This window comes from Alosa sapidissima, chromosome 11, assembly GCF_018492685.1.
Source record: "Alosa sapidissima isolate fAloSap1 chromosome 11, fAloSap1.pri, whole genome shotgun sequence".
Lineage (NCBI taxonomy): Eukaryota > Metazoa > Chordata > Actinopteri > Clupeiformes > Clupeidae > Alosa > Alosa sapidissima.
This window is the reverse complement of record NC_055967.1, coordinates 22351392-22377073: the sequence shown is the minus strand read 5'-3', so window position 1 is coordinate 22377073 and position 25682 is coordinate 22351392. Positions and strand designations below refer to the sequence as shown.

At 47.2% G+C, this 25682-nt stretch overlaps 2 protein-coding genes and 1 long non-coding RNA gene across 3 annotated transcripts in view; 2 read left to right on the top strand and 1 right to left on the bottom strand.

The window, feature by feature from the left end:
• The window catches only part of LOC121724490 (unconventional myosin-Va-like), a 28710-nt gene extending 18244 nt beyond the window's left edge, over positions 1–10466 (top strand). The window contains exons 26-40 of the mRNA XM_042111085.1: positions 408–545; positions 1060–1116; positions 1649–1873; positions 2707–2735; positions 2961–3041; positions 3304–3490; positions 3790–3883; positions 4291–4419; positions 4720–4874; positions 5173–5262; positions 6330–6480; positions 6841–7126; positions 8504–8678; positions 9050–9130; positions 9902–10466. Coding sequence (XP_041967019.1) covers positions 408–545; positions 1060–1116; positions 1649–1873; positions 2707–2735; positions 2961–3041; positions 3304–3490; positions 3790–3883; positions 4291–4419; positions 4720–4874; positions 5173–5262; positions 6330–6480; positions 6841–7126; positions 8504–8678; positions 9050–9130; positions 9902–10054 — 2031 coding nt within the window. The 3' untranslated portion in view covers positions 10055–10466. The remainder of the gene's footprint in view (positions 1–407; positions 546–1059; positions 1117–1648; positions 1874–2706; positions 2736–2960; positions 3042–3303; positions 3491–3789; positions 3884–4290; positions 4420–4719; positions 4875–5172; positions 5263–6329; positions 6481–6840; positions 7127–8503; positions 8679–9049; positions 9131–9901) is intronic.
• Positions 10467–10722: 256 nt separating this feature from the next.
• The window catches only part of myo5c (myosin VC), a 25590-nt gene continuing 10630 nt past the window's right edge, over positions 10723–25682 (top strand). Inside the window, exons 1-29 of the mRNA XM_042111086.1 lie at positions 10723–10921; positions 11234–11344; positions 11495–11666; positions 12469–12613; positions 12970–13126; positions 13307–13450; positions 14037–14118; positions 14293–14400; positions 14654–14760; positions 15096–15361; positions 15681–15762; positions 15897–16037; positions 16417–16539; positions 17224–17307; positions 17717–17842; positions 18609–18706; positions 19219–19305; positions 19916–20027; positions 20789–21000; positions 21126–21291; positions 21434–21580; positions 22082–22246; positions 22485–22578; positions 22667–22730; positions 22838–23018; positions 23704–23797; positions 24796–24853; positions 24996–25070; positions 25438–25618. Coding sequence (XP_041967020.1) covers positions 10895–10921; positions 11234–11344; positions 11495–11666; positions 12469–12613; positions 12970–13126; positions 13307–13450; positions 14037–14118; positions 14293–14400; positions 14654–14760; positions 15096–15361; positions 15681–15762; positions 15897–16037; positions 16417–16539; positions 17224–17307; positions 17717–17842; positions 18609–18706; positions 19219–19305; positions 19916–20027; positions 20789–21000; positions 21126–21291; positions 21434–21580; positions 22082–22246; positions 22485–22578; positions 22667–22730; positions 22838–23018; positions 23704–23797; positions 24796–24853; positions 24996–25070; positions 25438–25618 — 3609 coding nt within the window. The 5' untranslated portion in view covers positions 10723–10894. The remainder of the gene's footprint in view (positions 10922–11233; positions 11345–11494; positions 11667–12468; positions 12614–12969; positions 13127–13306; positions 13451–14036; positions 14119–14292; positions 14401–14653; positions 14761–15095; positions 15362–15680; positions 15763–15896; positions 16038–16416; positions 16540–17223; positions 17308–17716; positions 17843–18608; positions 18707–19218; positions 19306–19915; positions 20028–20788; positions 21001–21125; positions 21292–21433; positions 21581–22081; positions 22247–22484; positions 22579–22666; positions 22731–22837; positions 23019–23703; positions 23798–24795; positions 24854–24995; positions 25071–25437; positions 25619–25682) is intronic.
• Positions 24990–25682, bottom strand: part of LOC121724495 — a 20473-nt gene continuing 19780 nt past the window's right edge. The window contains exon 4 of the long non-coding RNA XR_006035214.1: positions 24990–25000. This is a non-coding gene — a long non-coding RNA (uncharacterized LOC121724495). The remainder of the gene's footprint in view (positions 25001–25682) is intronic.

Genomic DNA, 25682 nt, shown 5'->3' with positions numbered 1-25682 from the left:
TATAAGAACCTATCTGGGGTTTTGGTCCTCAGAGAGGCCGAGGATGGGCCATAGAGGTTAAGAGACCACAGCTCTGGCTTTGGGGAGGGGAAGGAATGTTGGTGTAGAACAGGTCCTCTGTATGGGTCCATTTGACAGAAAATGACATATTTCCTTACATGTTACCTTTTGTACCTTTCTCATTACTTTGTGCACAGTAATTAGACAAACATCTGCCTGCTACATGTTTCTACTTGAAATGGTTTTCTGTCAGGATATTTGGTACTTCAAGTCTGGTTCTGCTGTCCTGACTGTGTTCCTCCGTCTAATGGATGAGTGGTATGTACACGCCCTGTGTGTGTGTGTGTGTGTGTGTGTGTGTGTGTGTGTGTGTGTGTGTGTGTGTGTGTGTGTGTGTGCGCGTGTAGGAGAGGAGCTCCACTGGTCGGGACATGTCTCTGCTGCTCACACTGCAGAAGAAAGTGACAGAGCTAGAGAGAGACAAACACAACCTGCAGAATGAGCTGGACTCCAGAGAGGACCAGCTACACACCAGCAAAGCCAAGGTACCCTAGAGTAGAGCTCTAAAACAGATACAGACAGAGCTATGGTACTCCAGAGTAGATCTCTAAACAACAAACATCTATAGACAGAGCAGTGATACTCTACAGTAGAGCTCTAAAATGGCTAGAAACAGAGTTCTCTGGTACCCTAGAGTAGTGCTCTAAAACGCTACACGTCGAGGTAGGCCAGACTAGGCTTTAAACAGCTGCATCACACCAGCAGAGCAGAGGTACACCACAACAGACATCTAAACTGTTTCAGAAAAGATATGTTTCTTTAGACTAGTCCTTTAACTTCCTGCCTCCTACTGAGTAGAGATGTCTGTACCTCAGAAACCACAACACTGACAGACCCGATTCATCACTCTCTGTCTCCCCCTAGAGGCTTTGCCACCTGCATAATTTAGCTCACTGAAGTCTAAAAACTTGGCTTTGTTTTTGGAGGAAAGTGGAGCTTGGATTCAGCATCTGGTATGCTTGTCTGTGTGTGTGTGTGTGTGTGTCTCTCTCTCTAAAGGATGAAGAGGAGTTCAAGAAGACTCTGCTGTCAGAGCTGGACCAGGAGGGCCTGAAGGTGAGGATGGAGAAGGTGGTGATGTTAATGTTGTTTATAGTGGATGGTGGTGAAGGTGGTGGTGTTAATGGTGTTTATAGTGGATGGTGGAGAAGGTGGTGGTGTTAATGTTGTTTATAGTGGATGGTGGTGGAGGTGGTGGTGTTAATGGTGTTTATAGTGAATGATGGAGAAGGTTGTGGTGTTAATGGTGTTTATAGTGGATGGTGGAGAAGGTGGTGGTGTTAATGTTGTTTATAGTGGATGGTGTTGGAGGTGGTGGTGTTAATAGTGGATGGTGGTGGTGGAGGTGGTGGTGTTATTGGTGTTTATAGTCGATAGTCGGTGGAGGTGGTGGTGTTAATGGTGTTTATAGTGGATGGAGGTGAAGTTGGTGGCTTTACTGGCACTAGGTTCTGACTTCTGGGTCAGTCTTGGGTTCTGTTTCTGTTTTCTGTGGGGGGTTGTGAGTCGGTCTTGGGTTCTGTTTGTACGGGAGGTTGTGGGCAGTATGTCTGGATCTGCTCAGGTTCTGGTTGTGGTTTGTGTTCAGCGACAGGAGCTGGAGTCCGCGAACAGGAAGCTGAAGCGGGACCTGAGTGAGCTCCGGGAGGCTCTCAGCCAATCAGCTGGCTCTGGTACGGCTGCCCCTGGATCACCAGCCTATAATGTGCTGTTGGAGCAGCTCAGCTCAGCCAATGAGGAACTGGAACTGCGCAAGGAGGAGGTGCTTATTCTTCACTCCCAGCTGGTTGGTCTGGAAACCCAAAAGAATAAGGTATAACTAAACACCCTGGTCCGCAAAAACACAGATGACAAAATCAACACACACACTCACACACACAGACATGACAATAAAATAACATACAAACTCACACACTCACAAACACAGACATGACGAGCAACAAACACATCCACAAACACAGACATGACAAAAACAACACGCACACCCACACCCTCACAAACATAGACATAACAATAAGCAACACACATGCTCACACACTCACAAACACAGACATGACAAAAGCAACACACACTCACATGCATGACAAAAGCAACACACACATTCACAAACACAGACATGACAAATGAAACACACACATTCACAAACACACGCATGACAAAAGCAACACGCACACCCACACACTCACAGGCATGACAAAAGCAACACACATTCACACACTCACAAACACAGACTTGACAAATGAAACACACACATTCACAAACACACACATGACAAAAACAACAGGCACACGCACACACTCGCACACGCATGCTTATATACATGGTGCTCATTAACACGCACTGTCATGTCATCATCGTGTATCATATTAGCATGATGTGTCTATATGCAGCTTTGTTCAGTGAATCTGTGTGTGGAACTCAAACATGCTTGTACAGGACTGAGATTGACCCAGAAAGGGCTTTGTGATGTTTCCTCCTCTGTGTGACTGTTGTTACACCCCACTGCACCCCGCTGGCCTTGCGGTGGCGGTGAAACAGCCTTTGGATAGGATAGGATAGGATAGGTTAGGTCCTTTATCATGCTTGTACAGGACTGATATTTACTCAGGAATGCTTCATAATGTTTACTTCCTGTTTCCTCCTCAGGAATCAGATAATTCTGCCAACAGCAGCAGGTAAGCAGAGAGCAGGACATCATTAGATTTTACATCTGTGTGTGTGTGTGCGTGCGTGTGCGCTAATATGTACTTGTACTGTGTGTGTGGTCGTGTGTGTGTGTGTGTGCGTGCGTGCGCTAATATGTACTTGTACTGTGTGTGTGGTGGTGTGTGTGTGTGTGTGTGTGTGTGTATGCGCGCTAATATGTACTTGTACTGTGTGTGTGGTGGTGTGGCCTCCAGGTCCCTGACCCTTGACATCCATGAGCTGAATGAGGATGGGGAGTTGTGGATGGCCAACGAGGGGCTGAAGGAGACCAACACGTGAGCAGCTCTCAACCTGCAACATGCGCCCAAAAGCTGCACCTCCTTATTGTCCTTCATTTGGGATGTCCTCCTCTCATTATGTCTTTCTCTCTCTCTTTCACCCCCCCTTTCTCTCCCTGTCTCCTTCTCTCTCCTTTCCCCTCTCTCCCACTCACCCCCCTTCTCTCCCTCTATTTCTCTCTCCCTCTCTCTCCCTTTCTCCCTCTCTCTCCCTTTCTCCATCTCTCTTTCTCTCCTTCTCTCCCTCTCTCTGTATCAGGTTGCTGTTGTCTCAGCTGCAGTCCATGACTGAGGAGGTTGAGAGTGTGCGCTCTGAACTGCAGAGGGCGCTGCAGGAGCGTGACCAGCAGCAGGAGCTTCTGACCCAAAGCCTGAAGCTTCCTCAAGACGCCCGCATTCCTGCCAGCCTCCAGCATGAGATCAGCAGGCTCACCAAACACAACCTGGTATACACACACACACACACACACACACACACACACACACACACACACACACACACACACCTACATCCAGCAGGAGATCAGCAGGCTCACCAAACACAACCTGGTACACACACACACACACAAACACCTACATCCAGCAGGAGATCAGCAGGCTCACCAAACACAACCTGGTACACACACACACAAACACACACACAAACACCTGCATCCAGCAGGAGATCAGCAGGCTCACCGAATACTACTTGGTACACACACACACACACACTCTGAAGTATCTGAACTGGCGTACTGTGGTTTAGGAACTGGTGGAGCAGGCGGAGAGACAGGACAAGGTGCTCCGCAAGCTGAAGAAGCAGCTGAAGGTCTACATGAAGAGGGCTGGAGACGGAGAGAGTAAACACATGTTTATTACTAAAGCACATACAGTAAACACATGTTTATTATTACATTGCATACAGTAAACACATGTTTATTACTAAAGCACATACAGTAAACACATGTTTATTACTACATTGCATACAGTAGACACATGTTTACTACCACACATACAGTAAACACATGATTATTGCTAAAGCACACAGCTTACAGTATGTGTGCGTGCGTGTGTGTGTGCCTGCGTGTGTGCGCGCGCGAGCGTGCGTGCGTGTGTGTGTGACTGTGTGTGTGTGTGTGTGCGCACGCGCGTGCGTGTGTGTGTGGTGTGTGTGTGTGTGTGTGTGTGTGTGTGCGTGCGTGCGTGCGTGCGTGTGTGCGTGCGTGCGTGTGTGTGTGTGTGTGTGTGTGTGTGTGTGTGGGTGCAGTGGCGTTGGAGCTGGGCTCTGTGGATGGTCTTCCCAAATCGACCCTGCCCCGTAAGGAGCGCGACTGCAGGGGGATGCTGGTCTGCAAGAGGGAGGACGAAAGCAGACTACTGAAAATCCTCATCACAGGTACACACACACACACACACGCGCACACACACACACACACACACGCACACACACACGCACGCGCGCGCACACACACACACACACACTCACACACTACAAAGCAAGTCCAATATGCCCAGATTATCTTTTCGTTAGCTGGGACAAACCTGAACTACAGTCGCACATTAGCTTTGTCATGAAGCTTCTTAGAGCAGGCCCCTGGAGTTCACCTGTGCACGAATGTCATACATGAACTGAACTGCACACTCTCTTTCTCCCACCCCTCCCTTCTCTCTCTCTGTTTCTCTCTCCCTCTCTCAGAAATGCGTCCACGGGGTGTAGCTGTCAGCATGGTCCCCAGCCTGCCTGCCTACATCCTCTTCATGTGCCTCCGCCACGCCGACTTCTCCAACGACGACCAGCGCGCCACCAAACTCCTCAACTCCACCATCAACAGCATCAAGGGAGTCATGAAGGTAGGACACTAGTGCTCAAAGGAGTCATGAAGGTAGGACACTAGTGCTCAAAGGAGTCATAAAGGTAGGACACTAGTGCTCAAAGGAGTCATGCAATTAGGACATTAGTGTTCAAAGTTGTTATGAAGATAGGGCTTTAGAGCACAAAGGAGAACAAAGCTTCAGGCTCTGGGTCTTGAGCTCAAAGTCGATTGAAATCTCAAGGGAAATTTTCAAAGTAGGGGACCATTGCTCAATGAGCTGTGGGTCAGGCCAAATTCATCCATGTTTTTAAATGTTCCTTCTTTGTTCTATCTAGAGGAAAGGAGACAACTTTGAGATGGTGTCGTTCTGGCTGGCCAACACGTGCTGCTTCCTGCACTGTCTGGAGCAGTACAGTGGAGAGGAGGTGAGTAGCACACGTTTATACATGTCTCCACACGCTTAGCATGTGCTTCCACACACTTACCACGGGCTTTCACAAACTTATACACGCTTCTACAAGCTTAGCATGCGCTTTAACACACTTAGCACACACTTTCACATGCTTAGCATGCGCTTCCACACACTTATACACGTTTCCACACACTTAGCATGTGCTTCCACATAGGGCTGTCACTTTTGTGAAAAAATCCTGTTCGATTTTTGAGACATAAGTGTTCATTGAATCGATTGTAAAATCGATTTTTCATGTCTAAATACGTTTCCATTTTCAACGGCAAATATAGGCCAATCCACAAAAAAGTAACAGGCATTAGGACGAACGTAAAGAGGGCGCTTGTAGACGCAAGCCAGCAATATTTCTGATGATTTATTGGCGTGAAGTTTCGTGCACAATGACAAACAGGAGTGCTACATTCTCGAAAAACAATAAGCCGAGTATACTGCCATTACATCAGTGACAAACATTACTGCAGGCTTCAACGTAGCTGTGTTTACGATTAGAAATGTCAAACAAATTTCGCCTACGTAGAACTCGATTGCACAGTTTGCATAGCCTACCGCTTTGTTCTTCTCCATAGTTTGATATACCAAAAATCCGAAATACTTCCACATCGAACTCCTCAAGTTATTAGGGCCTATCACTAGTGTCTCTCATGTCGCACATGCTTGCTTACCATGCGCATCCATACACTTATACACGCTTTCACTTGCTAACGATGCGCTTCCACACACTTACCACATGCTTCCACATGCTTATACAGGTTTCCACATGCTTAGCATTCCCTTCCACACACTTAGCACATGCTTTCATGTGCTTACTCTTAGCACATGCTTTCATGTGCTAAGTATGCGTTCCACACACTTATACATGTTACCACATGCTTAGCAAGCTTTCTGACCCAAACATGTACAGCAACATCAACGTCACACTTCTTCTCGCAAACATATCTATCAGCCCTGGGCTTTCTCTCCCACCGTTTTGACCTTTTGACCCCAGCCTGAGCCCTGACCCGACCCTGTGTGCCCATACAGATTTACACCAAGCACAACACCCCTCAGCAGAATGAGCACTGCCTGGTGAACTTTGACCTGGCTGACTACCGTCAGGTGCTGTGTGACCTAGCCATTCAGATCTACCAGCAGCTCATCAAATGTGTGGAGAACATCCTGCAGCCTATGATCGGTATGTATGTATGTGTGTGTGTGTGTGTGTGTGTGTGTGGAGGATACCCTGCAGCTTGTGGTCAGTGTTTGTGTGTAGAGCAGGGTTATGCAAAATTCCAGAATTGAATTGAAACTGGCTCTTAAATTCCATTAATTTCTTGAATTTCACTTTCACTTGGAAGCTGAATTTTCCTGCACAAATTTTCATGCAGTCCATGATCTGTGTGTGTGTGTGTGTGTGTGTGTGTGTGTGTGTGTGTGAAAGTGAGATCAGAATAGGAGAGCGATCAGATGGCGATATGTGTGTGCTCAACCCAACACAAGTTAGTGTACAGGTGGGATTGAGCCTGCTCTGGGTTTTTTGTGTCTCGTTCTGCAGTGCCGGGGATGCTGGAGCAAGACTCCATCCCAGGAGTGCTGGGGGTGAAGGCGACAGGCATGCGGAAGCGGACGTGCAGTATGACTGAAGAGAGTGGCGCAGCGACGCTGGACTCCATCCTGCGGACGCTGAGCGGTTTCCACGCGTTGCTGCAACAGCACGGCATTCCGCCTCAGTTGCTCCGGCTCGCTGTCAAGCAGCAGTTCTACATCATCTGTGCCGCCACGCTCAACAACCTGCTGCTGCGCAAGGACATGTGCTCCTGGAGCAAAGGCCTGCAGATCAGGTAACCACCACAGGGGGCGCTAGAGGCCTGCAGAACCACCACAGGGGGCGCTAGCGGCCTGCAGATCAGGTAACAACCACAGGGGGCGCTAGAGGCCTGCAGAACAAGTAACGACTGACCACAGGAGGCGCTACAGACAGGGAAGGGCGGCGGTGTAACTGTGAATTGTTCCCCGTGCCCCCAAACTCTTTTGACACTTAACATTAGCTGAACTATTGATTGTTTTGTTCCGTCTTTCTGTCGCTCGCTGTGGTGATTTTCCTTTTTTTCCTATTCAGCTGCATGATAAAACTGACCATGAACGGTACCCAGAATGGCAATTATTACGGGCCAATGTTTTGCTACTTCTGAATGTTGTTCTGTCATATCTAAGGTGTAATTTGGCTTTTAGTTGCACGCAGGTGCAGCATTCCTTGGCCAATAAAAACAGCTTCTAGATGGGCGACAGTGCAAAACAGTTTGTAGATAGTCAGGTTTGGAGCTAAAGTCATGAAATGTGATCTAAATAGCCTAAAATTTTGGCAAACATAACTATCATCACCAACATTAACTCATTGAATGCCAAGCTGTTTTTGGGAGCTTTGTCCTAGAGTGCCAGCAATCAATCAGACCATTGTTGATGATTTTTGTACAGCCACAGCATATTCTGTGTTATTACTATGAACACATACATAAAAGGTGAGCCTCTAAGCTCTCGGTGGGTGCAAACCGTGTATTTCTACATGCCTCTGTTCCTGAGAAATCCCAAGCTAAACAGTGGCTAGTTTTCATAAAAATCGCTGTTTTTTTCTAGAAATGGAGATATAACGTCTTTCATGAAATATGAAGTGTTGCCTGTTACTTACTTGTGTAAACTTTCCGGGAAGTGATCAGCGAGACCTGGCGAGACTGCCACCTAGTGATAGACCCACGAAAATGGCCTGGTTTTGACCTGACGTGCATGCGTCACTGATTCGACCCAAAGCGGCAACCGAGTTATGATAAAATGTCCAGATAAAATGTCCAGATTGTGCGTTTTCATGAGTTTCACGGTCGTCATATATTTCATTTCCATTCATCACAGAGTTCCCAAAATCACATATAAGGTGTGTTAGAGTGTCTAGTTTCGTAATTAAAAAAAAAAGCTAAAAACGTAATATTACGTTTTTGGCACTCAACGCATGGGAAGGGAAAAACGTAATATTACGTTTTTGGCACTCAATGAGTTAAAAACGTATGGACTTCTCTAGTGGCACACGAGTGTGCTGCGGCAGTTTGTGAAACACTGGCTTATCTTTTGGAAGGTTGGGTGTTGTATCAGAGTGAAATGTCATTGCCCTTTTTTGATAACATTGTACTAATCATCCCTATAATGATTGTGTGTGTGTGTGTGTGTAGGTATAACGTGTGTCAGCTGGAGGACTGGCTGCAGGACAAGGGTCTGTTGAACAGTGGGGCCAGAGAGATGCTGGAGCCTCTTATCCAGGCAGCTCAGCTGCTGCAGGTCAAGAAGAAATCACAGGAGGATGCCCAGGCTATCGCCTCCATGTGCACTGCACTTACCGCCGCACAGGTGTGTGTGTGTGTGTGTGTGTGTGTGTGTGTGTGGATGCCATCACCGCCGCAGTATGTGCACCGCCCTTACTGCCAAAGTTTGTTTGTGTGTGTGTGTGTGTGTGTGCGTGTGTTTGTGTGGGCACCCAGGCCATCGCCTCTTTGTGTACCACTCTCACTGCCATACAGGTGTGTGTGTTTGTGTGTGTGTGTACGTGTGTTTGTGTGGACGCCCAGGCCATCGCCTCTATGTGTACCGCTATGTGTGTGTGTGTGTGTGTGTGTGTGTGTGTGTGTGTGTGTGTGTACATGCAACCATGGCTAGAGTGGCTAGACTCTGGCTAGACCTGTGTTTGCACAGTTAATGATGTGACTGCTTCATCCTCACAGATCGTGAAGATCCTGAACTTGTACACTCCGGTGAACGAATTTGAGGAGAGGGTCTCCTCGACATTCATTAAGACCATTGAGGTGAGAACGGCTGTTCAATGTGTGATTGGTGTCACATGAAGGGTTTTAAAATCCAGAAAGACTGTGCTTTGCCATGGCTGTGGCATTTATACAGTTAGTAGGTTTGATTGTGCAACAAACTGTATTGCAGGTTGTATATTCTTTATTATACCATGGTATAGGTTGAAAAGGGTGTCGTTTAAAAAGTGATATACTACACCTATAAAATTATTATGACGTTGCTTGACAACGCCTGAGTTAGTCCGCTTAGCTGTGACTTATCAACATTCCACAGAGTTGCGATAAACAGCTGAAAAAACTAACGATTTTAGCTCATTTAGTATTAGTAATTGATTTCATATTTATGTATTTCGTAACTGACCATGGTATAAACGGTATAATGCCCTTCAATGCGTCCATTATCAGAAATAAATGGACTTCGCGTCGGATGGTTCACGCCTCTGCGTCGTCCATTTATTTAATGGACACCTCGTTGGGCATTATCCCTTACGTATAGAATATGTATGTTTAGTGACTTTCTCCTTTCTCCTCTCTCCTTTTCTATACCTCCTCTCTTCCTCTCTCTTCTCCCCTCCTCTCTTTCTCCTCTCCTCTTTTTCTCTCCTCTTGTCTTTCCAATTCTTTCATCTCCATCCTTTCTCTCCTTTTCATCCTTTCTTCCTCTCTCTCCTCTTCTATACCTTCCCTGCATCCTCTCCTCCTTTATCCCCTATTTCCCTCATCTCTCCTCTCTGCACTCCTTCTCCATCCTCCTCTTTCTCCTCCTCTCAGGCCTGTCTGCAGCCCCGTAAGGAGTCGTCTCAGCTCCTCATGGAGACGAAGAACATCTTCCCTGTGACGTTCCCCTTCCATCACTCCTCCGTTGCCCTGGAAACCATTCTCATTCCAAACAGCCTCAACCTGGGCTTCCTCACGCGAGTGTGAACACACACACACACACACACACACACACACACACACACACCAGACCTGTGAGCCATATCAGGTATATTTTCACTTAGTTTAACTGCAGGAGTCACATTATCTGAATGGTATTCAGATAATGTGACTCCTGTGTTATCCTGGCATTGGCAGATAGGGTGACCTTTCCGTGTGTGTGTATGTGTGTGTGGTTGTGTTAAAACTTTGCACATATGTGTGGAACTGAAACAAATCCTGCAGGTCAGCAGTGGTCGTTTGCTGCCTTTCTCTACCTGGTGCCCTGGCCAAATGCACTTAACATTGTGTGTCATGGAACTTAAGTGCAAGTAGGTCTGTGAAATACTATTGCAAGAAATAAATGTTTTAATATGCCTGTTGAAAACTGAATGGAAATAAACTAAAATAATTGGTATTACCCCTTGGTGTCGTTCCTTTTATGGCTGTAACTGAACTGACGTGTGCAGCTCAATTCCAGACGCATTTATTTTGCATTAAATCAGCTGATGACTTGGTACACAGAGCGCAGTGGCTGGTTTTCTGCGCTCGCTGTTAGCCTACTCTCAACTCTGCTGTGTGACGAAGATCCTGTTCACTTTTTCCAAAATCCTTGTTCAAATGGACACACCCACTAAGTCAAGCACCTGTCACAAGACGGATGGGCGGTGAAACTAAGTCAAAGTCCACACGACAGGTGAGCATAAGGAAAAGTCTAGCGCCGGTGCACACTTCCACCGAGGAAATCCGATGCTGTAGATAAAAAAAAAATAGTAAACTTTTAAAAACTCAGAGTGAACGGTCATTAGACAACAAAGGGTCAAGGAAACGGAAAACTATGCGGTTGCCATGGCTCTGTCAGAGCTATACACTAAGGTAAGTAGTGCAGAAAATGAAAGTAATTTAACTTAGTGCATCTTTAGCATGACTATTGTTCTGTAGGCTAGTTGTAATTGTTATGTTTGTATTGGAATGCATCTATTATAACTTTGTCAAGATACGATAACAAGTGAGGGGCTAATTCATTTGTAGGGTAGGCTAACATATGTCACCAAGTTCGACAAGGTTTAATTTGAATCGTAGTCAGTGTCATTTGAAACGCGGTTGTCCAACAGTATTGTGTTTTAACATGTTCACTATAAGTGCGAGGAGGAAGTTAGTGGCTTATTTAACCACATTCCTTTACAGTACAACCGCGTCTGGATCCCGGACCCAGAGGAAGTGTGGCAGTCTGCGGAGATCCTGAAAGACTACAAACCGGGAGATGACGTTCTGGAACTACAGCTCGAGAATGGCACGGTTAGTAAACCATTCGTGTTTGAATAAAACTGCAGCCCAGGTATTTGTGAGAGCATTCTATTTTCTGACAGAAAAAAAAAGATTCTTTAGCCTGATGTGGTAGTATATAAAGCAACTATGCAACAGGCTTTGGTTATCTTTGTTTTGTAGGAGATGCGGTACCCGGTGGAAACGGGGAACGTGCAGCTCCCACACCTGCGGAACCCTGACATCCTCGTGGGGGAGAACGATCTCACCGCCCTCAGCTACCTTCACGAGCCGGCCGTCCTGCACAACCTCAGAGTGCGTTTCGTGGAGTCCAAAATCATCTACACGTACTGCGGTGAGACAGATACGCAACACGCCAAGGTCATTTAATGTTGTTGTTTTTTATGCGGAAGTGTTAACTACTGATTAGTTTCCTTAATAGTTTGTCAACTATCTGTTTAAGGGAAACACCGTAAAATTCACTGATTGCTTGTTAAACTTGAATAATTTTGAGTAAGTAAAAAGTGTAGACAAAAGGCATTTGAGGACATGATCTCAAATTCGTTTAACCATTTTCTGACATTTTATAATAATAAGACAACTGATCAATCAATTAATCGAGAAACAAAATGGACAGATTAATCAACTATGAAAATAAGCATGAGTTGCAGCCCAATTAACATGTAGGTGAGGTCCTCTTTAGATGGGACGGAGTTACTGTAGGTGAGGGTCTCTTTTAAATAATGACGAATCCCCAGAGTACAAGTACAGGGACAACGAAATGCAGTTTGCGTCTAACCAGAAGTGCAAAAAAGCAGAAAAATGCAATGTGATGGTGCATAAACAGTGTAAGATATATAGTGCAGTGTAGACAATATACAGTTAATAAGGTGGAATGGTTTACAGTAATATAAATTAACTATAAATATGTGCAGTGTATTAGTAGTAACCTTATAAGAGCAGAATGTAGTGCTGTGTGTTCCTGAGCTGTGTGTGTGTGTGTGTGTGTGGTGTGTGTGTGTGTGTGTGTGTGTTCTTGAGCCGTGTGTGTTCTTGAGCCGTGTGTGTTCTTGAGCCGTGTGTGTTCCTGAGCCATGTGTGTTCCTGAGCTGTGTGTGTTCTTGATCTGTGTATGTGTGTGTGTGTTCCTGCTGTAGGGATCATCTTGGTTGCGGTGAACCCCTACAAGCAGCTGCCCATCTATGGGGACGCAGTCATCCACGCCTACTCCGGCCAGAACATGGGCGATCTGGACCCACACATATTCGCTGTGGCAGAGGAGGCCTATAAGCAGATGGCCAGGTGAACTTATACACACACACACATTTAGTGGAGAGGAGACCGTGCAGTAAAGCACACACACACACCCAGCAGATTGAAGGCCCATGTTGTTAATGAACAGGTGAAGAGTGCTAAACAAATAGGTTTAGGATGCAGGAGTTGGAATATACCCTTAGTATGGACAGATGATACCACACACACACACACACACACACACACACACACACACACACACACACACACACACACACACACACCATATCATATCAGTAGTAAACATCACCGATGCACAGATCACACACACACACACCTCTACGGAACACGCACATCTCATCACATCAGTAGTAAACATCACGAGGCGTCTCCACGTCCTGCAGGAACAACAGGAACCAGTCGATCATCGTGAGTGGGGAGTCGGGTGCTGGGAAGACGGTCTCCGCGCGCTACGCCATGCGCTACTTCGCTGTGGTCAGCAAGTCCAGCAGCAAGACCCGAGTGGAAGACAAAGTTCTGGCCTCTAACCCGATCACAGAGGTATGACCACAGCTTCAGGCCCGCCTGGCATATGCCACCACGGTTCATATGAGATCTGAGATCCATTCCTATTTTGAAGGTAAACTCTTTGCGTTGGTGTGTGTTTGTCAGGCTGTGCACCAGGCACTGTGGCAGTAGCTCTGTGCTGTGTGTGCTGAGATTTCTCATGGTGTTTTGCAGGCTATTGGGAATGCAAAGACCACCAGAAACGATAACAGCAGCCGCTTTGGGAAGTACACAGAGATCAGCTTTGACCAGCGGCATCAGATCATCGGGGCCAACATGAGGACGTACCTGCTGGAGAAGTCCCGAGTGGTGTTCCAGGTAGGCTGGTCGATAGCGCACTCTGACCCCTGTGCAGGTGTGGGTTCCCAGATGTTGGCGTCTGTGCAGGTGTGGGTTCCCTGATGTTGGGGTCTGTGCAGGTGTGGGTTCCCTGATGTTGGGGTCTGTGCAGGTGTGGGTTCCCTAATGTTGGGGTCTGTGCAGATGTGGGGTCCCTGATGGGATCTGCTGTTAAAGCTGCAGTTGGCAAGTCTGACAGATTGAGGGGACTTAGCCAAAATGTTGAATGTTTACAACTCTCATGCCCCTCCCCCACTACCACTGAGAACCCTCTCATTGAGTTTGTGCTTGTCAGTGCGCACCAGACTGCACTAGACTGTGATTGACAGTCAGATATACTTATACTTAGATCTCACACAGCCCTGCTCTGATTGGACCAGAAGAACCAGGAGCTGTGGATTTTTGCAAAACAAATAACAGGTTCTAGGTGGAGGTAGAAGTGCGGGTTTTTTTTCTAAAACTGGCTGATTTATGTTGTTCTGTCGGAGCATAGTGTCACTTTCAGTGAATATGATCATAAAAATCTTGCCAACTGCAGCTTAAGGGTTGTTGCTTTGGTCCCCAGTCGGAGAACGAGAGGAATTACCACATCTTCTACCAGCTGTGTGCCTGTGCTGACCAGCCCGACTTCAAGCACCTCCGACTGTGTGAGTGACCGCCACCTCAATCACATCTCTCCGCCATAAGAACTAAACCCTAGTCCTGACCCAGAGTAATCACAACTCTGACCTTGAGCACCTCCAGACATCTCGAGTGAGCATGCCTTAATCACATATCTTGTGTGTGTGTGTGTGTGTGTGTGTGTGTGTGTGTGTGTTTAGTAAGTGCTGATCAGTTCCAGTACACCTGCCTGGGAGGAGCAACGGAGATCGATGGTGTGGACGACAGAGCTGACATGGCAGAGACTCGCCGCACTTTCACTCTGCTGGGTAGGAGACTGCTACACTCACTCACACACACACACACACACACACACACTCTCTCACACACACACACACACACACACACACACACACACACACACACACACACACACACACACACACACACACACACACACACACAGTTTCCTGGAGATCCTGGAGTCTGATTCCACTCTGTGCAGTGGACATCTGTGTTTGTATGGTATTTGACCCGTCTGAGGCTGCAGCTGATTCTCAGCAAGGTTTCATCTGTCCACAGGCTTGAAGGAGGACTTTCTATCCGACGTGTTCAAGGTGTTGGCAGCGATCCTCCACTTGGGCAACGTCACCATAAAGACCACCAGTGGGGAGAAGTCTGCCGTCAGCGTAAGTCATTATTCATGCACATAGGTTTGTTATTCTCACTCAAATGCTTATTTACACATGTAGGTTTATTATACAAACATATATGTGTTTTATTCACACATGTTTGTTTATTGTTCACAGATTTTTAAGAATAAATTGTTTCTGGTACATTATGTGAATTCTCAAACATATCCTGGTTCCTAGTTCTAGGTCCAGTCTGTTTTTCCTGCTGCACTGTGGCTGGTTCATATACAGTAGTCCCCCCCATCCCTGAACCTGCTGTCCAAACTGTGCAGAGATGTGCACCCCCCCAGTCCAAACTGTGCAGAGTTGTGTCTCTCCCCCCTCTTCTCCAGACCAGTGATGTCCACCTGGCGGTGTTTTGTGAGCTGGTGTGTGTGGACGTGGACAGTGTGTGTCGCTGGTTGTGCCATCGGCGGCTGGTGCTGTTGGCAGAGACGGTGGTGAAGCCGGTGCCCATGGAGCGGGCGGTCAACGCCCGAGATGCCCTGGCCAAGCACATCTACGCCCACCTGTTCGACTGCGTCATCCACAGGATCAACACTGCCCTCAAGGTCCCAGGGAAGCAGCATTCCTTCATTGGGGTTCTGGACATCTACGGGTACAAACCTCCACTATTTACATCCACTATTCACCAACACACCTCCACTATTCACCTCCACTTTTCACCAACACACCAACACACCTCCACTATTCACCAACACACCTCCACTATTCACCAACACACCTCCACTATTCACCAACACACCTCCACTTTTCACCAACACACCTCCACTTTTCACCAACACACCTTCACTATTCATCAACACATTTACCTCCACAACTCCACTGTTCGTCTCAACACATCTATCAGACCTCGAAATATGTTTATGTACCATGTCTGGGTACTAATGTTTTCTACCAATGTCTGTGTTTCATAGTTTTGAGACATTTGATGTGAACAGCTTTGAGCAGTTCTGCATCAACTATGCCAATGAGAAGCTCCAGCACCAGTTCAACCTTGTGAGTGTCCTCATAACGTCATGTATTTCATACAGCTCCCCAGGGGATTGTGTGTGTGTGTGTGTGTGTGTGTGTGTGTGTGTGTGTGTTCCCCATCAGCATCTGTTTAAGCTCTGTTTGTGTGTGTGTGTCAGCATGTGTTTAAGCTGGAGCAGGAGGAGTACATGAAGGAGGACATCCCATGGACGCTGATCGATTTCTATGACAACCAGCCCGTCATTGATCTGATTGAAGCCAAGATGGGCATTCTGGACCTGCTGGATGAGGAGTGCCTGGTGAGGACTTAGTCACATACACACACACATATACACGCACACACACACACACACGCGCACACACACACATACACGCACACATTCTCTCACACACACACACACACACACACATTCATACGCACCTGTGACACGACCTTGGGATTTATCACACACATGTTTCTGCATGTTTGTTTTAGTGTGTGTATTCCAGGGGGGTGGACAAGTGTGTGTGTGTGTGTGTGTGTTGTAGAGAGAGAGAGAGTAAGTATGAGTGTGTGTGAGAGAGGGAGAGTGTTTACACTGTGTGTGTGTGTGTGTGTGTGCGTGTGTGTGTGCGCGTGTGTGCATGTGCATGTATAAGTGCATGTGTATGAGACTTAAGTGTTGATTTGCTCTTCAGTTTCCCCAGGGTACGGACCTGAACTGGCTGCAGAAGCTGTATAACTTCCTGGGCTCCAATCCTCTGTTCAGCAAGCCCCGGCTCTCCAATCAGGCCTTTGTCATTCAGCACTTCGCAGACCAAGTAAGAGTCAATACAGTATACAAAACAGTATACAATACAGTATACGCAAGATTGACAGACAGACAGACAGACAGACAGACCGACCGACCGACCGACCGACCGACCGACCGACCGACCGACCGACCGACCGACCGACCGACCGACCGACCGACACACCGACCGACCGACACACCGACCGACCGACACACCGACCGACCGACACACCGACCGACCGACACACCGACCGACACTCTGTGGTTTGAAGGCCGAGTGTCTGCTGTGAATGTGCAGCATTGTGTGTATGAATGTTGCAGTCCTGTTGTGAGTGTGTGGATGCTACAGTGTTTTATGTGTGAATGTGTTGTGGATGCTACAGTGTTGTCTTGTGAGTGTGTGTGTGTGGATGCTACAGTGTTGTTATGTGTGTGTGTGGATGCTTCAGTGTTGTGAGTGTGTGTGGATGCTACAGTGTTGTCGTGTGTGTGGATGCTACAGGATGCTACAGTGCTGTGTTGTGTTGTTGTGTGTGTGGATGCTAAAGTGCTGTGAGTGTGTGGATGCTACAGTGTTGTGTGTGTGTGTGGATGCTAGTGTTGTCTTGTGTGTGTGTGTGTGTGTGTGGATGCTACAGTGTTGTCGTGTGTGTGTGTGTGTGTGTGGATGCTACAGTGTTGTGAGTGTGTGTGTGTGTGTGTTGGTTTTGAGGTGGAGTACCAGTGTAAAGGCTTCCTGGAGAAGAACAGAGACACCCTATATGAAGAGCTTGTGGACATCATGAAGGCCAGTAAGGTACACTCAACTCCCAGTACGACTTCACACAACCAGTACACTCAAATCCCAGTTTACGCTCAACTTCTTGCAGTATGATTTCACAGAACCAGTACGGTCAACTCCCAGTTTCAGACAGTAAGACCAATGGCTGGTTAATTTAGGCATGAAGACGGCTCGTCATTCGTCTGATGTATTTCTGTTCGCCAGACCAGTTTCTTACCCACTACATCACAACCATAATGTTCTAATGGGTTTCTGTTAAGTTGTCTAGTCAGGTGTGGACAGTATGTGATGTTGTCTAGTCAGGTGTGGACAGTATGTGATGTTGTCTAGTCAGGTGTGGGCAGTATGTGATGTTGTCCAGTCAGGTGTCGGCAGTATGTGATGTTGTCCAGTCAGTTGTGTGACCTCCTGCCACTGGGGTCAGTTTTCTCTCCTGGCAGACTTCTTCCGGGAGGAATCCCAGACGGCGGTCCGAGGAGTCAGGGTGAAGGCCGCCACTCCAGCAGTGAAGCCTGCCAACAAACAGCTCCGAACTACAGTGGGAAACAAGGTACACATACTCCCTCTCACACACTTATATACTCACATACTCCCTCTCACACGCTTACATACTCACATACTCCCTCTCACATACTCCCTCTCACACGCTTACATGCTCACATACTCCCTCTCACATACTCACATACTCCCTCTCACATACTTATATACTCACATATTCACTCACTCTCACATACCTACACATTGCCTCACAGACACTTATATACTCACATACTCCCTCTCACATACTTATATACTCACATATTCACTCACTCTCACATACCTACACATTGCCTCACAGACACTTATATACTCACATACTCCCTCTCACATACTTATATACTCACATATTCACTCACTCTCACATACCTACACATTGCCTCACAGACACTTATATACTCACATACTCCCTCTCACACACTCACATACTCCCTCTTACACACTTACATGCTCACATACTCCCTCTCACAAGGATACAAGGAAGTTTATTGTCACATGCATATAGTTACTGGAAGTAAGAAATGCAGTGAAATTATGTCTGGTGTCAGCCTATTTGTGCATTAATGGGGGGGGGGGGGGGCACTCTCTTGCACTCTTCATTTAGTTGGTTTGTTTGTTGCCATTACTTCATGTCCAGCCTGGATATATCAGAACAACAGAATTGCATAAGTTATTGATAACTTCCATAAGGAGTTGCGTGAGAACAGTTGTCTTGTTTTGATTTGTTCCTGTATTGATGTGTGTGTGTGTGTGTGTGTGTGTGTGTGTGTGTGTGTCAGTTCCGCAGTTCTCTGTACCTGCTGATGGAGACTCTGAACGCCACCACACCTCATTATGTGCGCTGCATCAAGCCCAACGAGGACAAGCAACCCTTTGAGTATGTTGCACACACACACACACACACACACACACATACATACACATGTACACACACATACGCACGCGCACACACATACACACACATACACAAACACACAGCCCTTTGAGCACACACACACACACACACACACACACACACACACACACACACAGCTGTTTCAGTACGCCACACATGTACACAAACACACATGCACACACACACACACGCATGCACACACACACACGTGCACACACACAGCCCTTTGAGTACTCTTCTCACTACACACACAGCCCTTTCGGTATGCTCAAGGTATGTGCAAATCATCAAGTCAATCCCTATTACTCTCTCACTCTCTCTCTCTCTCTCTCTCTCTCTCTCTCTCTCTCTCTCTCTCTCTCTCTCTCTCTCTCTCTCTCTCTCTCTCTCTCTCTCTCTCTCTCTCTCTCTCTCTCTCTCTCTCTCTCTCTCTCTCTCTCTCTCTCTCTCTCCTCTCCTCTCCTCTCCTCTCCTTTCCCTCTCTCTCTTCTCAGGTACGACTCCAAGCGTGTGGTCCAGCAGCTCCGAGCCTGTGGGGTTCTAGAGACGGTCCACATCAGTGCCCAGAGCTACCCATCCAGGTGAGACTGTCCACACCAGTTCCCAGACTGTACTGGTGAGATCATCTGGATCAGTGTAGACAAGAGCATCTAGATCGGTTTAGACGAGAGCATCTACTGTAGAACAGTGTAGACGAGAGCATCTAGATCGGTTTAGACGAGAGCATCTAGAACAGTGTAGATGAGAGCATCTAGATCGGTTTAGACGAGAGCATCTAGAACAGTGTAGATGAGAGCATCTAGATCGGTTTAGACGAGAGCATCTAGAACAGTGCTGTCGAGAGCATCTATATCAATATCAGGACAAGTGAGGTTCAGAGCAGTTGAGATCATTCTATCTGTTATTCTCACCATTCTATCTGTTATTCTCTCCATTCTATCTGTTATTCTCACCATAGTGAGTTTAACTGGGTTGATATTTGACATTTGTATTGTGTCATCATTCAGAAGGCATTCATCATTCAAGTACTGCTGAATGTTTGTAGTATGTCATGAGGAGGTGTGTGCATGTGATTGCTGGCCTTAGGTGAACCTGCATGGAGTTTGTAGTACTGCATGTCCTGATTATTGTCCATATGGATGTGTTATGGTGCATGTTGTTATGGTGTATGTTGTCATGGTGTTCTCTCAGGTGGACCTACATCGAGTTCTACAGTCGTTACAGCATCCTGATGACACAGGCAGAGGTGGTCCTCAACGACAAGAAACAAACGTGCAAGTCTGTGCTACAGAGACTCATTCCTGTAAGGACCTGCCATCCTCTCTCCTCTCTCCTCCTCTCCTTTCTTACTCCTTTCTTTTCTCTCCTCCTCTCTTCTCTCTCCTCATCTCCTCTCCTCATCTTCTCCTCTCCTGTCCTCTGTTCTCTGCTCTCCTCCTCTCTCCTCCTCTCATCCAATCCTCTCCTTTCTCCTCCTTTCTTCTCGCTCCTCTCTTCCCCTCCTCCTCTTCTCTACACTATACTTCTCCTGTTTTCCTCTCCCACCCCACTCCTCTTCTTCCCTCCCCTCATCTACTCCTCTGTTCATTCATCCATCTCCGTAATCACCCCATCTCTCTGTCCTCTTTCCTCATTCTTCGTGTTCACTCATCCGTCCGCCCCCACCCCCTTGCCCCATGCCTCCCTCCCTCTGTCACTCATTCTCTCTGTGCGGTCATGCACCTCTTAATCTGCTGTGTGTGTGTGTGTCATGCACCTCTTAATCTGCTCTCCTTTACCCTGCCTCTCTGTAGTTCTTTATGCGCTCATCCCAGGTCAGTGTCATGTCAGAATCATCCACATTCTCTACTGTGGTCATTTCTCTCTTAACTTTATACAGATTTTGATTTTCAAACGTTTCTTTCTTCTGCACTTTAACACTCAAATGTGTACAATATTTGTGCATTTTAACTTCCTAAACTGCATGTCTGTACATTTACAATATGGACATAAACACAGCCTAGTGATTAGCAGTTTTGTCTGTATGCTGTTTCCTAATCCTCTCTCGCCTCCTCTCTGCTGCAGGACTCTGACCAGTACAAGTTTGGCCGCACCAAGATCTTCTTCCGGGCGGGCCAGGTGGCGTACCTTGAGAAGCTGCGGCTGGACCGTCTGAGGGCAGCGTGTGTCACCATCCAGTCGCACGTGAGGGGGTGGAGCCAGAGACGCAGGTTCCTGCGGCTGAGGAACGCAGCCTGCATCCTGCAGCAGTACATCCGCGGGCAGAGACGCATCAGGTCTGACCTGCACACGGGGTCAGGGGTCAGGGATTGGTCTGTTTCTCTGAGGTGATCAGTGATTGGTCTGTCGGTCTGACGTGATCAGTAATTGGTCTGTCCTCTGTTCTCTGCACCTGTTGCAGGCAAACGGTGACAGCCGCGGCCCTCAAACAAGGCTGGGCTTCAGTGGTCATCCAGAAGCATTGCCGTGGTTACCTGGTGCGAAGAGTCTACAAGCTTGTCTTGGTTGCTACAGTGAAAATCCAGGCCTACATTAGGGGATGGCTTGCTCGCAAGCGCCACAAAAAGGTGCTTTTAGATGAGATCACAATGTGATAACACTAGTAAAAGTAGAAAGAATTGACATGTAATTGATGTAAGCCTACAGATGTAAGTGTGTGTGTGTGTGTGTGTGTGTGTGTGTGCGTGTATGTGTTGCATTGGTCCTCAGCTGGTGGAGGAGCAGAAGGCCCTGGTGCTGCAGAAGTACGCTCGGGCCTGGTTGGTCAGACGCCGGTTCCAGACCATGCGCCGTCTCGTGCTCAACGTGCAGCTCTCCTACCGTGTGCAGCAGCTCAGGAAGAAACTCGAGGAGCAGGTACGCCTCCACGTGCTCACACAGAAAGGAGGTGCAGGTACACCTCCACGCGCTCACACAGAAAGGAGGTGCAGGTACACCTCCACGCGCTCACACAGAGAGAGAGAGGAGGTATGCCTCAACGTGCTCCTGCTGCAGAGAGGAGGTGTTGGTCAGGATACATAGAGAGGAGGAGGAGGAGGTGGTTGTCAGAATGTTCTGTTCTGTAGAAAGAGGAGGTGCTGGATATTCTCTCACTTTCCTGTTTAGGAAGCTGTGAGATGACATTCCAGAAGTTGGACAAATTGGCTACATGTTTGATTTTAGCTTACAAGCTTGAAATAAGCAATGTTTGCAATCATATTTCTAATTATAATGATATGTTTCTGTTTTTTAGCAAGAGAAGATGGACTGCTCAGTTGAATATGGACTGGCTCCGTTATGTAATGAATAATGCTCTGACTGAGTTGTCCGCATCTCCTGCTGATTGACTTGTTGTCTGTTGTGGGTTCCTCCAATCAGGGTAAAGAGAACCGTGGCCTGATGGAGAGGCTGACAGGCCTGGCCAACGCCCACTCTCAGGGATTGGACAAGCTGCAAGCGCTGGAAGCGGAGCTGAGCAAATCAGCCAATAACAGAATGTCCTTAGAGAAGCAGGAGAAGAGGAACAAGGAGGCAGCCAATCAGGTCAGTAGTGCTCTATGCATGGCCATGTCCGGCCCCCAATATGGCCCTGACATTGTCCTGGTTCTGTCCTAAGATTTGGCCCTAGTTTGACCCTGATGCTGCATTGATTTGGTCCTGATGTGGCCATTGATTTGAAATTGAAATGACATTTCATTTCAGATAATCAGTACATAGGTACATAATACACTACTGGGCACATTTTCTGTAAAATTACATGACTTTGATGTGTGTCTCTCAGATGATCACCCAGCTGCAGACTCAGAAAGCCGCTCTAGAGGCAGAGAAGAAGACCATGGAGGCCAAGATGGCCGAGAGCGCTCAGCAGATGAGAGGTGCTGGTTGGGATCTCTTGGGTGGGTGGGTTGTGTTTGTACTGAGGCCTGTCTGTAACCTTCTCGCTGTCTCTGTCTCCGTCTGTAGACAACTTCAGTGAGCTGCAGAAGAGACTGCAGGAGGACCTGGAGAAGGAGGAGAGGAGAAGGAAGTAAGAGACCATGGGGCCAGATGACCTGCCGTAGACCCTCACCTTTGGTCAGTACACTCGCCCACAGCACTCAGCCCCTGAAGAGTGTCTTTCACTTTGCCCTCCAGGATCGCAGAGAACAATCTGGAGAACCAGAAGGAGGACTCAGGACGGGAAGTGGAGGTTCTGCAGCTGGAGAACCGGCAGCTACGGGAGGAGAAGCTGCGGCTGCAGATGCAGCTGGAGGAGGAGAAACACCAGATCGCAGAACTGCAGGAGCAGATCACGCAGCTCACCAAACACATCAAGGTAGCACCTCACTGTTCCTGCCATCTTACCAAACACTTGAAGGTAGCACCTCACCGTTTCTGCCATCTCACCAAACACTTGAAGGTAGCACCTCACCGTTTCTGCCATCTTACTAAACACTTCAAGCTAGTACCTCACTGCCATCTCACCTCACTCAAATTGCCCTGAGTGCTATGAACAGCGCCCTATACATGCGTCATGTAGTTAAATAAACTCTCTGATGAACAGGTCTTTTTTAAGGGCTGTGTCATAATCTACACAAGCTACGCAAACGTGAACGCTTCAAGCTACGCAAATGTGAATACCTCAAGCTATGCGAATGTGAACGCAACAAGCTACTATGTGAAGCTGAGCGCATCAAGCTATGCAAAAGTGAACGCCTCAAGCTATGCAAATGTGAATGCCTCAAGCTACGCAAACGTGAACGCATCAAGCTACGTCAAGGTGAGCGCATCAAGCTACGCAAACGTGAACGCCTCAAGCTATGCAAATGTGAACGCATCAAGCTACGCAAACTGCCATCTCACCAAACACTTCAAGGTAGCACCTCACTCTTCCTGCCATCTCACCAAACACTTCAAGGTAGCACCTCACTGTTTCTCTCAGATGACAGGCTGTGTATAGGCAGTGTTTGGAAGGCCTGTATGTTACTGCTGCCAGTCCTAAAGATAGATTCTGTTTTTAGGTGTTGCCTGAGCTGAGGAAAGATATCCACAACCTCCAGTCCCAGAAAACTGAGCAGGAGAGGAGAGTGAGAGAACAAACCCACCAAGCTAAAGGTAGCTGTGTCCATTCACTCTCAACCTTCGCGTTGTTTATCTGTGTGTTGTTACTTTACTTAAAGGAATTATCCGGAGTAAAATGCACTTTAGATCAATTTACGGATGATTGGGAGTACATACGTTGAGTTGACATCAAAATCATGTCATTTGGATGTGTTTTGAGAAAGTTCAATTTTACCGTTTTTAGTCAAAACTCGTTAGTCTGGAAGTGACCAGGGCATGCCATTTCGCCTTATACCTCTTCTACAGTTCCAAACAACATTACACTTACGTGGTAGTGAGTAGAGGGTCCCTAAAGCCAAACCGAAGTATCCCGAGGTCTTTATGTGGTCGGATAGAGAGTCCAGAATGAATTTCATCAAGCCAGTACCTTTCCGGAAATGTTGCTGCTGCAGCTGGTATCTTTAGGGGAAAGTCTGTAGGAGTCGATTGCCGAGTGTGGAGTAACACGCTCTGGAAATTCACAATTTCGTCGCCGTTTTAAAAAAAAAACAAAAAACATAGTCCAGTATTTCTTTCGAAATTGAAATGAAGTTGTATGCAACAGCAAACCCTAGCTTACTAACAGGTTGGAATTTTGAAATGTCATGTGACGAGATGTCGTGCAACGACGTGATGCAATCGACTCCTACGGACTTTCCCCTAAAGATGCCAGCTGTGTGTAATGTTGTTTGGAACTGTAGAAGAGGTATAAAAATAGCGTTTTGTAGTGGCGAAATGACATGCCCTGGTCACTTCCAGGCTAACGAGTTTTGACTAAAAACGGTAAAATTGAACTTTCTCAAAACACATCCGAATGACATGATTTTGATGTCAACTCCACGTATGTACTCCGAATCATCCGTAAATTGATCTAAAGTGCCTTTTACTCCGGATAATTCCTTTTAATCTATTTACCAATAAAGTGATGAGTTTTTAGAGACCTCTTTTGTGTACATGTTTGTGGAGAACTATGAACGAACTATTGTACTTCATTCTTGTATGTTTGTTTTTAGTTAAGATGAACGTGATCATCAAACAACTTCTGGGGGACCGGAGCAGTGAGGACATCTTGTGAGTGTGCTGAGATGTTCAGATCCTCCAGTCAACAGGGACTGTCCAGCACTTCACCTGAGCCCTGAAACAGGTGTGGTTGCTCACCTGAGCCCTGAGACAGGTGTGGTTGCTCACAGGCCTGTCGTCTCTGCCCATACAGGTCAGCTGCCTCAGACGACGCAGAGGAGGATGGGAATCTGCTGCTGGCTTTTGATGGCCTCCAGAAGGCAACAAGGTCTCACTTTTCTCATGTACTTCCTTATTCTGAGCTCTAGAAGGCAACAAGGTCTCACCTTTCTCACAAACTTCCTTATTCTGACCTCTAGAGGGCAACAAGGTCTCACCTTTCTCACATACTTCCTTATTCTGAGCTCTAGAGGGCAACAAGGTCTCACCTTTCTCACATACTTCCTTATTTTGGCTGCTCTATTTGTTTGTTTGTTTGTTTGTTTTGCATCGCCTCATGTCTGATACTTCAAGGAAAATTCCCTCCACCACGACAGGGCCATGTTACCATGGTGAAAGTGATGTACTCTGTTTTATCATCAGTGCTATTTGTCAATATTGTTGTGTGTGTGTTTGTTTGTTTGTTTGTTGTGTAGGGTGATGGAGACACAGCTGCGTGATCAGAGGGAGGGCTTTGAGAGTCAGGTGGAGGTGCTGAGCTTTAAGATGGAGCACCTGCAGAAGGAGAACGAACAGTTGCAGAATCTCTTCCAAGAGAAGAGCGATGTCAATGAGAGCATCCGCCAGGAGGTGGCGCGACTTACCGCTGAGAACATGGTACACACACTCACTCTGCTATTCTCAGCATGCAGACAGGGCCTTTTCACAAGGGAAGGTGTTG